The 17,563-nt window shown below is 42.8% G+C and overlaps 1 protein-coding gene across 1 annotated transcript in view; it reads right to left on the bottom strand.

Annotated features, from left to right (window-relative positions):
- Positions 1-302: 302 nt before the first annotated feature.
- The window catches only part of LOC108716372 (alpha-1,4-N-acetylglucosaminyltransferase-like), a 37,990-nt gene continuing 20,729 nt past the window's right edge, over positions 303-17,563 (bottom strand). The window contains exons 2-3 of the mRNA XM_041563500.1: positions 1,857-2,316; positions 303-988 (exon numbers count right to left, since the gene is read on the bottom strand). Coding sequence (XP_041419434.1) covers positions 410-988; positions 1,857-2,282 — 1,005 coding nt within the window. The 5' untranslated portion in view covers positions 2,283-2,316 and the 3' untranslated portion in view covers positions 303-409. The remainder of the gene's footprint in view (positions 989-1,856; positions 2,317-17,563) is intronic.

Here is a 17,563-nt window from a genome sequence, read left to right as displayed (position 1 = left end):
AAAAACCCGGTGGGCCCTGACCCTCGTGGGCCCCCGCCGGGCCAGACCCCCTCTACCAATATAAAAATTTAGAAAAAAAAAAGTTTTCGGTGATGCGCATCGCCGCTCACGCATGCGCACCGAGAATCGCCGCTCACAGTCGCGCTGAGTTTGCGAATCGCAGAAGGGGGCGGGGGGCCCTGGACCAGCAGTCACGGTGGGCCCCGGGCCCCCCAGTTCGACCCTGCTGACAGGGGAATGAAACCATTGCACCCTGTACAAACATTTTACTTTCATTTCACTTTCTTTTGATAACAACTATACAAAAGTAAATCCCTTTATTTATTAAAATAAAGATACATTACACAACTTTTACTCCTGGTTTCCTGAATAACCTTGAGGAAAATCATGTTGTGCTGATTTGCAGTGGTCACATTTTTTTTGAGAGAAGTCCATAAATTGATGGGCAATACTGTTTATAGAGATTCTCCACTAATGTGTTGCTGCCTATATCCACAGTCCTCTTTTCTTGGCTATTCATGTAATTCCAGAGGTGCAATGCATATGAATTATCAAAAGTTGGTAATTTATCCCACACCTCAAAGTATTTCCTCCAGTTTACATATGGTATAGGATAAATGCGCTCAGGGTGCAGGAAGGAGATATTTCCACATACAACATTGTCTAGAGATTTAAAGTCATGTAATTCACATGATTGTTTGAGAACTCGTGTAAATAGAGCTGGACCTTGATTTCCCCACACATCTCCATTGTAATTGTCTACAAAGTCATTTAAGCTTCTCCAGGCAAAACTGTGATGGGGTGTGAGACCAAAAACACTGCTGCCAGATGTATGGAGGTTCTCAGCAGTCAGAAAGTTCTTTTCTGGGATTGGTCGCATTGAGATGACGTCAGAGTCAAAATAAAAACCACCATATCTCCATATCATAGCCATCCTGCAGCCATCAGAGAGGTTATGGATCCAATACTTTTCCTGTTTAGGATCAGCCTAAAAGAGTATAACCCAGAAACAAAAACATCAGCAATTAAACAGTATTACTACTTTTTTCTTACTTTAGCCTTGTATTTTCTTGCTTTCATAATACTGAGACATTGAAAGTAATATTAAGTCAGCAAGGCTTGTCTTTGCTATTCCCATTATATTTCCATAATTTCCCTAACTTGCAGTATTTCTGGTCCCATCCTTGTGCCGCCTATCTATTGTGTCCATTTGCTGGGAGTGATATACAGTGGTTTACTCCCCCATTTCTTGTGTCAGCATTCTGCATAAGGGAGTCATTTTTTTTTCCTTTAAGTATTATTTAGGGATGCACCGAATCCAGGATTCGGTTCGGGATTCGGCCAGGATTCGGCCTTTTTTAGCAGGATTTGGATTCGGCCGAATCCTTCTGCCCGGCCGAATTGAATCCAAATCCTAATTTGCATATGCAAATTAGGGGCGGGGAGGGAAATCGCATGACTTTTTGTCACAAAACAAAGAAGTAAAAACAATTTCCCATTCCCATTGCATATGCAAATTAGGGGTGGGGAGGGAAATCGCATGACTTTTTGTCACAAAACAAAGAAGTAAAAACAATTTCCCATTGCATATGCAAATTAGGGTACGGATTTGATTCGGTATTCGGCCAAATCTTTCACAAAGGATTCGGTGCATCCCTAGTATTATTATTAATATAAGAGACAGTTTAGAGTCCTTTGAGGTACACCTCTTTCACCACATTAGATGACGTCATACATAAAGCTGTAGCAGAGATTTCCTATGTTTGTCCAGCAGGTAACTTACATGAGTAAAATGAATTGTAATATATGAAAAGGACTACAATACATTAAAATACTTTCATTTGAAACAAACATACCTTTAGGTACCACCTGAGAAGTGGTGTACTGTTAAATAATTCCTCCATTCTGAGTGGGAAGATGTAGACATTCTTAAGAGCAGACAGAGATGGAAATCTTTCCTTTGCTCGTTTCTCATCCTCTTCTGAGTTTATGTCTGTTAATCCTTTCATGAAGAAAACCACTGGTCTATCCGGGTACACACGGGCCGCAGACTCAATAGAACACAATACTAAAGGAGGTGGCTCCATTCTGTCAGTTGTCTCCAAAAACATAACTCCATTCCCTTCTCTTAGAATATTCCATGGATTCATAATTGTATTGTTTGAGGGTGCTGAGATGTAGGAAAGAATATAAGGAATGGTTGATTGATTTCTGGTAGTCTTGTAGATGAAGCCCAAGATGGCGGCAGAAACTAGAAAGCCAAGCACCTTTAATCCATTCATCCTTGGTGTAATTTTGTTTATTTATATAGTCCACCTGCAGAACACGTGAACATGAATAACATAAATATCATATATTCGTGGGCAGATTTTGGCTGCTTCTCCCTACTCCATCGTCAGCTTCTAATACTGGACCACATGCCACACTAACTTATATACTAATACACCCCTCAAACTCATTAAAATGTTAGCCTATGTTGGAACATAAATCCTACATGTGCTTTGGGTCTTCTTACCTGCTCAAAAGAGCATTAGTCCCTCCACTGACATTCTTGGTAAAAAGCTTTGTATTTAAAAGCTTTACATGGATGAACTTTTTTGGTAGGTGAAGGAATGTATGAGCTATTTTATGGTGGTTTCTTAAAACAAAAATAATATTTGATTGCCCTTGCCATGACTATCAATCCAAAAGCTGACTGGTGCCTAAAGACACATGCAAACAATGCCCCCTAGTTTAATCATTAAATGTACACTGGTAATAATGCATCCCCCCTGTAAAGACATACAATAAGATTAGTACACTAGGGCAGACAAGAGTTTTTGGAGAAACACACAGACTCATGTGACTTCTAAATGACTGCAGTTTTAAAAATGTTTAGATTTTTTTTGCAGTTTGGAACTTGCCCTGAGAAATGTGATTCTCAGGGACAAATTTTTAAAAATTGAAATTAGCATATTTTCACATTCAGCTTATTTGAACTGAAATATTTGAGACGTTATCAAAGCAAAATATGAAAACATTTGGAAACTAAAACCTGACAAGCTTCTACTGCATGGCAGAGTGGAGCTTCTCTATGTGCCAGTACGTGTCCATTGCTAACTCCTTTAGCACACAGGCAGCAGTACAGACGATCATTTTACTAATCATGTGCCCAAATATTACTGCTACGGTTACACGATTCCTTGTCTAAATGAGGCGCGGATAATTAGTCCAAACAGACTCCACTTCTCCACTTTCTAAACGCTGTGTACGTGTCCATCGCCAGAAGTGAATGATCCTGATCACAAGCTAGCTACCTCGGAATGGATGTCAGGCTGAATTATCGGCCCCCACTTGGGCATTGTAAACTTGAAACTTGGGCATTGTAAATTTGAATACAAAAGTTTCTATTTTTTTCTCAGTGTTATGCAATAATGTTATATTTCCTTACCCGCACCACCTCAGGGGTTAGACCATCATGACTTTAGCAACTTAGTAAAGTTATAATCCTTCCCATTGTTAAAGTTTGGGCACAGCTACATGAAAAACACCAAGGTTTATGAGTCGTTAAATATGCTGGAATAAGTATATTGCATATTTTAATCTTCTGTAAATGTTATTGTAGGTTAAGTTATTGGATCTGTTTATCTCGAAATGTGTAATTTGCGACGTCAAAGGCTGCATTTGACCTTCATACGCTGAATGGCATTTATATTTCCAAATGCGCTGCTTTCTAAGTAGCTATGAAAGATGTAGCTGCGGAACTGATCAACCGTATATTGTTGGAATTTCATATGTGGCCAATATTATAGGGTTTGGTGACAACCGCATTCTGCATGCAAATTGAAGACCATGCATTTTGCTAAGAGCTGTTTCAAGAAAAAAAAAATACAAGGTCAATTAATTTTTTGCTTTAAAGGACTTATATGGACTGCAAAAGATTTTACCTGTAAGTTAGACTTGTAACATGTACCTAAAATTAGATACATTTAGGGGCAGATTTATTAAGATTCAAGTTGTTTTTTTCCACGAAAATATAGGGGCAGATTTATTAAGATTCAAGTTGTTTTTTTCCACGAAAATTCTAATATTCGAGTTGTATTTTTTTGTCAAAACTCACACTTTCAGTTTAAAAAAAACTTGAATATTTGAGATTTATTATACATCGACCCTGGAAATAGCTCAAATATGAAAATACACCACCTAAAACCTGTCAAGGTCATGTAGAAGTCAATGGCAGAGGTCCCTGTAACCATTTAAAGAGGTTAACAGCCTGCTTGATGTTCGAGTTTTTTTTCTGAGGGTTTTGGCCAAAAACTTGTATCAAGAGCTTGATTCAATCAATATAAGTTTTTTCCACCGAAAACTCAATCAATTCGAGTTTTTGGGTTGCGGGAATCAAGTTTTTGCCATTCAAGTCTTTTCTTAAGTTTCAATGCCAATTGAGGTAAAAAAAAACCTCCAACATTTAACCAATGATAAATCAGCCCCATAATATATTATCCAGGAACCTGTTATCCAGAAAGTTCCAAATTGGAGGAAGGCCGTCTACCATAAACACCATTTTAAGCAAATAATATTTTAAAAATTACTTTTTCTTTGTAATAAAACAGTACCTTGTATTTGTTGCTATTTGATGTCAATTGATTTTTAAATGATATAGAACAGACTTAAGGTATGGAGATCCTAATTACAGAAAAATCCCTTATCCAGAAAACCCAAGGTTCCTAGCATTCTGGATAATAGATCCCACACCATCTCTGAGTACAGGTCTGGGATCTGTTATCCAGAAACCTGTTATCCAGAAAGTGGAAAGGTTGTCTCTCATATATAACATTTTATCCAGATAATCCAAATTTTTAAAAAAGTATTTCCCTTTTCTCTGTAATAAAACAGTATATTGTTCTTGATACAAACTATGATATAATTAATTCTTATTGGAAGGAAAACCAGTGGTCTATAGGCATAATGCCTATGAAAGTGCCCAAGTGAACAAAACACGTGGCTATGTATTAATTTACTTTGTGGCCTTAAATACATTTCTCAGTTCTTTTACAAGATCGGTGAGTGCCTGCTGTCTTCTGTTTGGTTGGATACCTTCAAATTGAGCTGTAGGTCTGGGGCATGTACATCCAGACCCCACGTACTACTGGTGAGATTACAAATTTATTGGCTTTGCATTGGAAAAGTCCTTCTTTGAATGTATTATTTAATGCTTACATTATTTTCTAGTAGATTTAAGGTATGAAGTTCCAAATTACAGTAAGATCCATTATTCAGAAAACCTCAGGTCCCGAGCATTCAGGATAACAGGTCCCATACCTGTACTAATACATTAAGATTCACATTACATAGCAGTATGCATCAGAGTTGATTAATAACCAGTCCTGCAACATGAGATTCTATGGCACCCAAAATTTCCCTTTCTACTAATGTTTCCATAACTAAGACACATTCCTGACAAATACTGATCAGAGGGTGTACATGAACCAATTTTGAGCCCTGGTACATTTGGGACCCTTTGTGGCATAGTTAACTATATGATTTTTTTTCTGTAAAACCACAAATGCCATGTCATTCTGCATATAAAAAAGTACAGTTGCGGCTTTGCAAAAGATTTTAATCCCTCCCCAATCTGATGTATAGGTTTATTGACTTCTTTGAATGACATGATCATTTTATTCTGTTCTGGTCATCAAACATGCAGTTCAGAATTAGCTGGAAACATTTGGCAATGACTAGAGATTGCCACTAAATTATATGAAGATACAGATTACAAACTCGTCTGGGGAATTATGGGGATTGTAGTCCAACAACTCCTTTTGGTTGCCCTGCCTTAGTCAGAATGTTAACATTCAATAGATACTTTCCATAGTATAATCTCAACAAAATGAAAAAGGTTGCTTTGAGAGTGAGAGTATGCCTTAAAATAATATACAGGTATGAGACCTGTTATCCAGAATGTTCGGGACCTTGGGTTTTACAGATTAGGGTTTTTTTCTGTAATTTACAGTAAATGATAGAAACATTAAAGGGGAACTCCGGCTTCCAAACCAAAATTTGATGTAGAGGCCCACATAACACAGAAATCCATAATATACCCATCACAGTTTCCGGTTTCTTCATAAAGTATGGATAAATGCCATTTTCTATGGTGAAATCCAGCTGTTTAACAGTTCTTCTCTTTCTGCATCATTTGAAATCCTGGCAGGGAAGGAGGGACTAAACACTGATGTTACAAATTGTTACAGACAGCATGCAGGAACTACATAACCCACAATGCATTGCACTGTGATATTCCTTATTGAAATCATGTGTGCAGGGAATTGTGGGGTTTGGAGGATGCAGGCTAAGGACAGAGGGCTGTTGATACAAAGTAACAGTAGTGTAACATACCGTGGTGGTCTAGTCCTCCTCCTCTTCTATGCCGGTTCCTTAGTGTGCGCACGGTGCGCATTTTCTGTATTTATAGGTGCATTAGCGCTGCCAAATTCAAAACTATTTAAAGGGGACTTGGCGTCCTATTCATTGCCCGTTATAGGATTGTGTTCCTGGTGCTTCTGAGCTGTTAGCTATCTGTAATTCTGATTCTGATTCCTGTTGTGACCCTTGCCTGGCTTTTTGACGATTCTGACTTCTGTATCCTGACCCCTGCCTGATATCCGACTTCGCTTATTCTATATCCCTGCTGATTGATCTCCTGCTTTGACCCTTACCTGCATGACTCCATTTGTACTCTGCCTGCCCCGACCCGGCCTGGTCTGACTATGATTCCGTCTACGCCTTGTACCGTTACCCTCTGCCCAAAAGACTCTGCTTTACAGTTGTGCCCCTTAGCTTGTTCAGAACCCCTCAATTTGCACCTCTCTTAATAAGACCTGGCAGCATCCGATTAGCTGAGGGCTCCTCCCTAGGTGAAAGGCAGCTGTTAAAGGTGGAAGCAAGAGCCGAGAACAGGGTGCTTAGCATCGGTTCTGAATTTAGGGTGCTAGCTGTGACAAGTAGTCAGCCAGCTCAGCAAAGTAGTCAGACAGATCAGCAGAAGATCAGGGGGCTAGGCTTAGGGAACTGTCAGAAACCATTAAAAATCATGAACATTTTTTAATTGATGTGTATTGCGAAGTTGCTTGAAATTATGTTTACTTTTCAAAAAGCTTGAGTTATGTTTTTGTGGAGTTTTCCTTTAAATAAACTCAATAGGATTGTTTTACCTGTAATTAATTTTAGTTTGAATCAAATACAAGGTACTGTTTTATTACCACAGAGAAAAACAAACCATTTTAATTATTTGATTAAAAAGAAGTCAGTGAGAGATGGCCTTCCAGTTAATGTGTTTCCAGAACATGGATCCCATACCTGCATCCTATTTAATGGATTAATAAATGCATTTTCATGTTCATGTGCACTATTTGATGTTCTTGCTAGAAATACACTATGTGCACTTGTGTCATTTTAAATTGTATATGTGTAAATACTGTACATTTACCCTTCACAATCTAATACTATAGTTTCCAATTAAAAAGAAAATCTTAGTTTTGTTTCCTCTGGAGAATTAGAACCCAAACTGCTTGTAGTCTAAATGGTCAAAAATTGGTGCTTTTTTAAACTTTCTTTTTATCCACCCAAGATTCCGGATCTATATTTGTCATCATTTACAACATTTTGCTGTTTTTTAAACAGAAACCACATTTTTCTCAGTTATCTCCTGTCCCTGTAGACTTGCTACAATGGCTGGTTAATAGTGATACACGCATTGTGATTATTATATTTCAACATATTTGAATGTACACCATAACTTGGACCCTTAACTTTTTAAGCCTAAACGATCATTCATCAAAGTAGTGCAAAATATCTGCCTGCCATGTTTTGCACACTGTCTCAAAATATCACTAATCTACTTAATACTAAAAGTTAATTGTTAACCTTCCAAAAACTTTGTTTATTTGGGTTGTTTTCAGATTGTTCTCCAGAAATAAAGACTTTTTTAAATTCATTTCTGCCTTTTTTTTCACCGTTTTTCCAAAACAGAAGTTTAAAGTTGAATGTTCCTGTTTCTGCTGTTTCAGTCTGGCAGCTCAGTAATTCAGGTGCAGATTCTGGACTGTTACAATTCATCTAACAGTTGCCTTCAAAGAGGTTGTTCAGCTTTGAGTTACAGATTAGTATGATGTAGAGTTGGATATTCTGAGACAATTTGCAATTGGTTTTCATTTTTATTTTATTTTATTTTATTTTTCGAGTTATTTAGCTTTTTATTCAGCAGTTCGCAGATTCAGCAATCTGGTTGCTAGGCTCCAAATTACCCTAGCAACCATGCACTGATTTGAATGAGAGACTGGAATATGAATAGGAGAGGCCTGAATAGAAAGATGAGTAATAAAAAGTAGCAATAACAATCAGGGGGTTATTTACTAAAACTTACATTAATCAATTTTTTTTATTAAAACAAAGTCAAGCAAACTCCCATCCACAAACTGAACTAATTTATCAATAATTCTTCTCGAAAAAGTCAAACGAAAACAGGGGTGGATTAACGCATCGGCTAGCCTAGGGGCACATAGTGGTCAGGGGCCCATGGGTTTTGCTGCATTTTTTTCTGGTTGAGTCTTTGAAAGGGAAACTCAAATTTTTAAAAACATAAATTTTTTAGAGATTTATTATATACCAAAGCTGTTAAAAATCCAAATACAAAAAATCTCCAGCTAAAACCTGTCTAGGTCATGTACAAGTCAAAGGCAGATATCCCTGAAGTCACACCTTCCTTCCTCTTAAGCCGCGCTCCTCCATAGGGTGCGCCTCCTTCCATTTAAAGGCGCAGGTGCGCTGACGTCATACGTCAGCGCGCAAGGGCGCGAAATTCAAACTATTTAAAGCCCATCATGTCCACAGCACCTTGCCTGTGATAGGATTGTATTCCTGGTGCTCCTGAGCCTTGTGCTATTGTCTGATTCCTTCTGAACCTGTCTGATTCCTGTTTTGACCCCTGCCTGGCTATTTTGACTATTCTGAATTCTGGATCCTGACCTTGCCTGCTTACGACTACTCTACAGTTTAACCCTTCGATTGATCACCCGGTTTTGACCCTTTTGCCTGTTTGACGTTTCTTGTTATCTGCCTGCCTCGACCCAGCCTGTCTGACGATTCTGTTGCCTGCTCCATTTGTACCGTGACCTTCGGCCCAAAAGACTCTGCTACCTGCCATGCCCCTCTGCTAGCCAGAACATCTTGCCTTGTACCCCTCGTTAAGTCCAGGTGGCACCCAAGTAAGCTGATTGCTCCTCCCGAAGCCCAACGGTGGTCACACTACTGGTGAAGCCGAGCCAAGACCAGGGTACTTGGCACCTGTTCTGGTATTGGGTGCCGGCCGTGACATTATCACGGGCCATGGAGGACGAAAGTCACGATGAAGCTGCTGCCGCTGCTGCTCCTCCAACTACCACCGAAGTGCTTCTTACCACTCTGTTACAGCGCTTGGAGGATCATGAACAGAAGCAAAATTACCTCCTGCAGGGTTTCCACAATCTAACCCGACAGCTGGAGGGTACGCAAGCTTCGCAGCAGCAATCTGTTCCTGTTCCAACACCTTCTGTGGGTTCCTCTGCCAATTGGGGTAACTCATCTAAACCCCATGAACCAAAAATTGTGTTCCCCGAAAGGTTCAGTGGGGATCGTACTAAATTTTTTGTTTTCAAAGAGGCATGTAAGCTGTACCTTAGTTTCTTTCCTCATTCTTTCCAATCTGATGAGGAGAAAGTAAGGTTCATAATGACCCTGCTTTTGGGTGACCCCCAAATTTGGGCCCTCAGGCTGCCTTCTTCAGACCCTGCTCGTTATTCCCTAGACAACTTCTTTAACAGCATGGCCATTCTTTACGATGACCCGGATCGTGCATCGTCTGCCGATACCACGATTCGTAAGTTGTGCCAAGGGAAAAGGGATGCGGAGGTGTATTGCACCGAATTCCGCCGGTGGGCAGTGGAAACTGGGTGGAATGATTTGGCTCTAAGGAGTCAATTCCGTTTGGGGTTATCCGATTCTGTAAAAGATAGTTTGGTTAATAATCCCCTACCTTCTAACCTGGATGACCTCATGTCCTTCGCCATCCAGGTAGATAGAAGGCAAAGGGAGAGAAGGGGTGAGAGGAGTACAAGCTTCTCGGGGGTTACTAATTTAAGATCTAATGTGGTGACGCATGTAAAATCTCCTAACCCCTCTGTGCTTCTACATCAGGAGGAGCCTATGCAATTAGGCATATCCCATCTAACTCCTGAGGAAAAGGCACGCAGGCGTTCCCTGGGTCTTTGCATGTACTGTGGTGAAAAAGGGCATTTTCTGAACCAATGTTCTAAGAGGCCGGGAAACTCCGAAGCCTAAATGGAGAAGGGGAGCTCCATTTGGGTGCAGGAGTTTCCGCTCCCCAGTCAGCCTCCAAGGTTTTGTTACCGGTTAAACTAACCTGGCCTACAGGCTCTGTCAGGGTGTCTGCATTTGTGGACTCAGGGGCGGAGGGTAATTTTCTGGATACTGCTTTTGCAGATAAATTCTGTATCCCTGTAGTTCCCCTAAGTGCCCCCATGAGAATAATGGCAGTGGACAGAAGACCCTTAGGGTCAGGTGTAATTTCCAGGGAGACGGTAATTCTTTCCATGTGTATTAATAATTTGCATTGTGAGGAGATAGCTTTTTACCTCATAGAAGGTGCTTCCTCTCCTCTTATTTTGGGGTTACCGTGGCTCCAGAGGCATAACCCTCTGATTGACTGGGTCTCAAGGGCGGTGGTTCAGTAGGGTACTATGTGCGGTGGAGTATATGTTCCCTCTGTAGTAGCAACTACATCACTTGAAGGGTTATCTGCTGCATATGCAGAATTCGCTGATGTCTTCTCTAAAAAGGCAGCAGAAACCTTACCCCCACAACGGCAGTATGACTGCCCAATTGATCTGGTTCCTGGGTCAACTCCTCCTCGTGGTAGAACCTATCCTCTTTCATTGCCCGAAGCCCAGGCAATGAGAGAGTATATAAAGGAAAATCTAGAAAGGGGTTTCATCAGACCTTCTAGTTCCCCTGCGGGGGCGGGCTTCTTTTATGTTGGGAAAAAGGATGGTCGTCTTCGCCCCTGTATTGATTATAGGGGGCTCAATAAGATCACCATAAAAAACCGCTACCCTCTCCCTTTAATTTCTGAACTCTTTGATCAGGTCAAAGATGCTAAAATCTTTTCCAAGCTTGATCTTAGGGGGGCTTATAACCTGATCCGTATTAGGGAGGGTGATGAGTGGAAGACTGCATTTAACACCAGGGATGGCCACTACAAGTATCTCGTTATGCCTTTTGGCCTCTGTAATGCCCCCGCAGTGTTTCAGGAGTTTGTTAATGACATCTTCCGGGACCTGCTGGGGATCTTCGTAGTGGTCTACCTAGACGATATTCTGATTTTTTCCTCTAACATGAAGGAACATCAAAATCATGTTCGTGAAGTCTTACGAAGGCTAAGGGGAAATAATCTTTATGCGAAACTAGAGAAATGTACTTTTGGGGTTTCTTCTGTTCAGTTTTTGGGGTTTAACATTTCCAGCAAGGGTCTAGAAATGGATCCAGGCAAGGTGAGAGCAGTCCTGGATTGGACCCAACCCCTTTCGTTACGTGCAACCCAAAGATTTCTTGGTTTTGCTAATTATTAGGGATGTCGCGGACTGTTCGCCGGCGAACTTGTTCGCGCGAACATCGGCTGTTTGCGTCCGCCGCAAGTTCGCGAACGTTGCGCGACGTTCGCCATTTTGGGTTCGCCTTACCTGGCGCTTTTTTTTGACCTCTCACCCCAGACCAGCAGATACATGGCAGCCAATCAGGAAGCTCTCCCTCCTGGACCACCCCCACACCCCTGGACCACTCCCCTTCCATATATAAACTGAAGCCCTGCAGCGTTTTTTCATTCTGCCTGTGTGTGCTTGGAAGAGCTAGTGTAGGGAGAGAGCTGCTAGTGATTTCACTGATTTGAGGGACAGTTGATAGTAAGTTTGCTGGCTAGTAATCTACTTGATACTGCTCTGTATTGGAGGGACAGAAGTCTGCAGGGATTTGAGGGACATTTTAGGGTAGCTTTGCTGGCTAGTAATCTACCTTCTACTGCAGTGCTCTGTATGTAGCTGCCTGCTGTGGGCACTGATCTCTTCTGATCTCATCTGCTGACTGCTGTAATAACCCAATAGTCCTTGTAAGGACTGCTTTTATTTTCTTTTTTGTTGTTTTACTTTGCTACTTTAACAGCCAAGTGCTATTAGTCTAGCAGTGTTGGGGAGTGGGACTGGTGTGCTACTGTGCTGCTCCTAGTAGTTCAGCAGCACCAACCCGAGAATATATATTTTTTTTTAATATACATATAATTTTTTTTTATTTTACTTATCTTACTGTTCTTTAAGGTGTCCAGTGCTGTTTGCTGTTCTTCATAGTAGTGCACCAATAGTAGTGCACTTGCAGGCATTATTTGCCCAGTGGCCATCTAGCTGTGTGAGCTTGTTCACATTCTGTCTAAATATCAATAATAATACCGTCTCCAGAAACACCACCTGAGTGACGTTTTTCAAGCAGCAATAATATATTCCGTATCCACCACTGCTGTAGTGTATACGTTGACCTTGTAGGCATTATTTGCCCAGTGTGTTCTTCATTTTCAAACCACTGCCACTTAGCTGTGTGAGCTTGTTCACATTCTGTCTAAATATCAATAATAATACCGTCTCCAGAAACACCACCTGAGTGACGTTTTTCAAGCAGCAATAATATATTCCGTATCCACCACTGCTGTAGTGTATACGTTGACCTTGTAGGCATTATTTGCCCAGTGTGTTCTTCATTTTCAAACCACTGCCACTTAGCTGTGTGAGCTTTTTCACATTCTGTCTAAATATCAATAATAATACCGTCTCCAGAAACACCACCTGAGTGACGTTTTTCAAGCAGCAATAATATATTCCGTATCCACCACTGCTGTAGTGTATACGTTGACCTTGTAGGCATTATTTGCCCAGTGTGTTCTTCATTTTCAAACCACTGCCATCTAGCTCTGTGAGCTTGTTCACATTCTGTCTAAATATCAATAATAATACCGTCTCCAGAAACACCACCCGAGTGACGTTTTTCAGGCAGCAATAATATATTCCGTATCCACTGCTGTAGTAGTGTATACGTTGACCTTGTAGGCCTTGTTTGCCCAGTGTGTTCTTCTTCTTCTTCATTTTCAAACAACTCCCATCTAGCTGTGTGAGCTTGTTCACATTTTGTCTAAATATCAATAATAATACCGTCTCTAGAAACACCACCCGAGTGACGTTTTTCAAGCAGCAATAATATATTCCGTATCCACCACTGCTGTAGTGTATACGTTGACCTTGTAGGCATTATTTGCCCAGTGTGTTCTTCATTTTCAAACCACTGCCACTTAGCTGTGTGAGCTTGTTCACATTCTGTCTAAATATCAATAATAATACCGTCTCCAGAAACACCACCTGAGTGACATTTTTCAAGCAGCAATAATATATTCCGTATCCACCACTGCTGTAGTGTATACGTTGACCTTGTAGGCATTATTTGCCCAGTGTGTTCTTCATTTTCAAACCACTGCCACTTAGCTGTGTGAGCTTTTTCACATTCTGTCTAAATATCAATAATAATACCGTCTCCAGAAACACCACCTGAGTGACGTTTTTCAAGCAGCAATAATATATTCCGTATCCACCACTGCTGTAGTGTATACGTTGACCTTGTAGGCATTATTTGCCCAGTGTGTTCTTCATTTTCAAACCACTGCCATCTAGCTCTGTGAGCTTGTTCACATTCTGTCTAAATATCAATAATAATACCGTCTCCAGAAACACCACCCGAGTGACGTTTTTCAGGCAGCAATAATATATTCCGTATCCACTGCTGTAGTAGTGTATACGTTGACCTTGTAGGCATTGTTTGCCCAGTGTGTTCTTCTTCTTCTTCATTTTCAAACAACTCCCATCTAGCTGTGTGAGCTTGTTCACATTTTGTCTAAATATCAATAATAATACCGTCTCTAGAAACAGCACCCGAGTGACGTTTTTCAGGCAGCAATAATATATTCCGTATCCACTGCTGTAGTAGTGTATACGTTGACCTTGTAGGCCTTGTTTGCCCAGTGTGTTCTTCTTCTTCTTCATTTTCAAACAACTCCCATCTAGCTCTGTGAGCTTGTTCACATTCTGTCTAAATATCAATAATAATACCTTCTCCAGAAACACCACCTGAGTTGTTGTTGTTTTTGTTTTAAAAATAATGCCAGGCAAAGGCAGGCCGCCACGCAGAGGCACTAGGGGCCGTGCTGCTATGCTATCCTGTGGCCCTAGGAAATTGCCCAGTTTTAAAAAGGCAATGACCCTGAACTCCCAAAATGCTGAAGAGGTAGTTGACTGGCTTACACAGCACACCCCATCCTCTACCGTTTCTAACTTTACCACAACATCCTCATCCTCCACTGCTATGGGCACCCCACGTAACACTTCCTCCACCACCGGCGCCCCTTCTTCACTGGAGTCAGAGGAGTTATTTTCACATGAGTTTCTTGAACTGAGTGATGCGCAACCATTATTGGCAGAAGAAGATGAAGGAGATGAGGACGTTACACCAGATTTAATTCTGGCAGAGAACACAACAGAGATGGACATAATGAGTGATGACGAGGAGGTCCCCGCTGCTGCTTCCTTCTGTGAGCTGTTAGAAGAAATTGATGCATCTGAGGAGAATGATGATGAGGAGATTGATGTTTTGTGGGTGCCCAGTAGAAGAGAGCAAGAGGAGGATAGTTCAGATGGAGAGACGGAGAGTCAGAGAGGCAGGAGGAGAATAAGACTTAGAAGAAGCAGGGAGGACAGCTCGCAGGGAACAGTAGGGCAACAACATGTATCGGCACCTGTGGTCAGCCGGCCAACGCACCCGCCATTGCCGCCAACGCCGCCGACTTCTACTTTTACCCCCAGATTGCCAGCTTCAAAAAGGTCAGCAGTGTGGGATTTTTTTAATGTGTGTGCCTCTGACAAAAGCGTTGTAATTTGCAATGAGTGCAGTCAGAAACTGAGTCTTGGGAAGCCCAACAGCCACATAGGTACAACTTCTATGCGAAGGCACATGAACGGCAAGCACAAAGCACTTTGGGAGCAACACCTCAAAGGCAACAGGCAAACTAAAAGCCACCCTCCTTCTGGTCCAGCATCTTACTGCTCTACCTCTGCTGTCCTTGACCCGTCTGAACCACCCTCCACTCCGCCTTCCACCTTGACCACCAGTTCCCATTCCCAGTCATCTGCCCCCAGCCAAGTTTCTGTGAGGGCCATGTTTGAGCGTAAGAAGCCAATGTCTGCGAGTCACCCCCTTGCCCGGCGTCTGACAGCTGGCTTGTCTGCACTCTTAGCCCGCCAGCTTTTACCATACCAGCTGGTGGACTCTGAGGCCTTCCGCAAATTTGTAGCAATTGGGACACCGCAGTGGAAGGTACCCAGCCGCAATTTTTTTTCAAAAAAGGGAATACCACACCTGTACCACCATGTGCAGAGCCAAGTCACCGCATCTCTGTCACTTAGTGTTGGGCCAAAGGTCCATATGACTACTGACGCATGGTCCTCCAAGCATGGTCAGGGCAGGTATGTCACCTACACTGCCCACTGGGTGAACTTGGTCATGGCTGGGAAGCAGGAAATGTGTGGCTCAACAACGACAGTGGAGTTGGTGTCACCGCCACGGATTGCACGCGGTTCTGCCATCACCTCTACTCCTCCTTCGCTCTCTACCTCGTCTTCTTCCTCTTCTTCATCCTCTGCTGCTGGGTCCTCCTCCTCCTCCACACCTGTGCACCCCCAGCTCCCCCTAGGCTATTCGACGTGCCAGGTACGCCGTTGTCATGCTGTCTTGGGGATGACGTGCCTGGAAAGCAAAAACCATACCGGATCTGTACTCCTGTCATCTCTGCAGTCACAGGCCGATCGGTGGCTGACCCCACACCAACTGAAGATCGGAAAAGTGGTGTGTGACAATGGAAGCAATCTGTTGGCAGCACTGAGACTGGGCAATTTAACACATGTGCCCTGCATGGCACATGTTCTGAATTTAATAGTACAACGTTTTGTCTCAAAGTACCCAGGATTCCAGGACGTTCTCAGGCAGTCCAGGAAGGTGTCGGCCCATTTCAGACGTTCCTATACAGCCATGGCACGCCTTGCTGACATTCAGCAGCGGTACAACATGCCAGTCAGGCGTTTGATTTGCGACAGCCAGACTCGCTGGAATTCAACGCTCCTCATGTTGGAACGTCTGCTGCAACAACAAAGAGCCGTCAACGAATACCTGTTTGAACTGGGTGGTAGGACTGGATCTGCAGAGCTGGGGATTTTTTTCCCCCGTTACTGGGTGCTTATGCGCGATGCCTGCAGGCTCATGCGCCCTTTTGAAGAGGTTACAAATATGGTCAGTCGCACCGAAGGCACCATCAGCGACCTAATACCCTTTGCTTTCTTCCTGGAGCGTGCCGTGCGACGAGTGACAGATGAGGCTGTAGACCAGCGTGACGAGGAGCAGGAAGCACCAACGTTTCTGGTCGGAATCACCAGAACGAACCCAGGCACCTGCTGCAACGCAGGGAGAGGTGTCAGAAGTGGAGTCAGAGGAGGAAGGTGGCTTTGTGGAGGAGGAGGACCAACAGGAGCAGGCTTCCCAGGGGGCTGGTGGTGACCTTTTGGGGACCCCTGGTCTTGTACGTGGCTGGGGGGAGGAGACCGTGGATGATGCAGTCCTTGATAACGAGGAAGCGGAGATGGATACCTCTGCATCCAACCTTGTGAGAATGGGGTCTTTCATGCTGTCATGCCTGTTGAAGGACCCCCGTATCAAGAGGCTTAAGGAGAAGGACCTGTACTGGGTCGCGACTCTACTAGACCCTCGGTACAAGCATAAAGTGGCAGAAATGTTACCAACATACCACAAGTCTGAAAGGATGCTGCATTTACAAACCAGCCTGCAAAACATGTTGTACAATGCTTTTAAGGGTGATGTCACTTCAGGAACTCATCAACATTCCAGGGGCAGAGGTGCCAGTAATCCTGCCACGAGCGCACCTGCAAGGACAAAGCACTTTGGCCACTCTGTAACGTCAGACATGCAAATGTTTTTCAGTCCAAGGCAGCGCCAGAACCCTTCGGGATCCACCCTCAAAGAACGCCTCGACCGGCAGGTAGCGGACTACCTGGCATTAACTGCAGATATCGACACTCTGAGGAGCGATGAACCCCTGGACTACTGGGTGCGCAGGCTTGATCTGTGGCCAGAGCTGTCACAATTTGCCATGAACCTCTTGTCTTGCCCCGCCTCAAGTGTCCTCTCAGAAAGGACCTTCAGTGCAGCAGGAGGGATTGTAACTGAGAAGAGAACTCGCCTAGGTCACAAAAGTGTGGATTACCTGACCTTTATTAAAATGAATGAGGGGTGGATCTCGGAGGGTTACTGCACGCCGGAAGACTTGTTCTGAGTTTCTGATTCTGACTCCCCATGCAGCTGTCCTTCTCTGCACGCCTCA

This window comes from Xenopus laevis, chromosome 5L, assembly GCF_017654675.1.
Source record: "Xenopus laevis strain J_2021 chromosome 5L, Xenopus_laevis_v10.1, whole genome shotgun sequence".
NCBI classification, from domain to species: domain Eukaryota; kingdom Metazoa; phylum Chordata; class Amphibia; order Anura; family Pipidae; genus Xenopus; species Xenopus laevis.
Note: the sequence above shows the minus strand (reverse complement) of the source record. Positions and strands in the feature narration are given on the sequence as shown.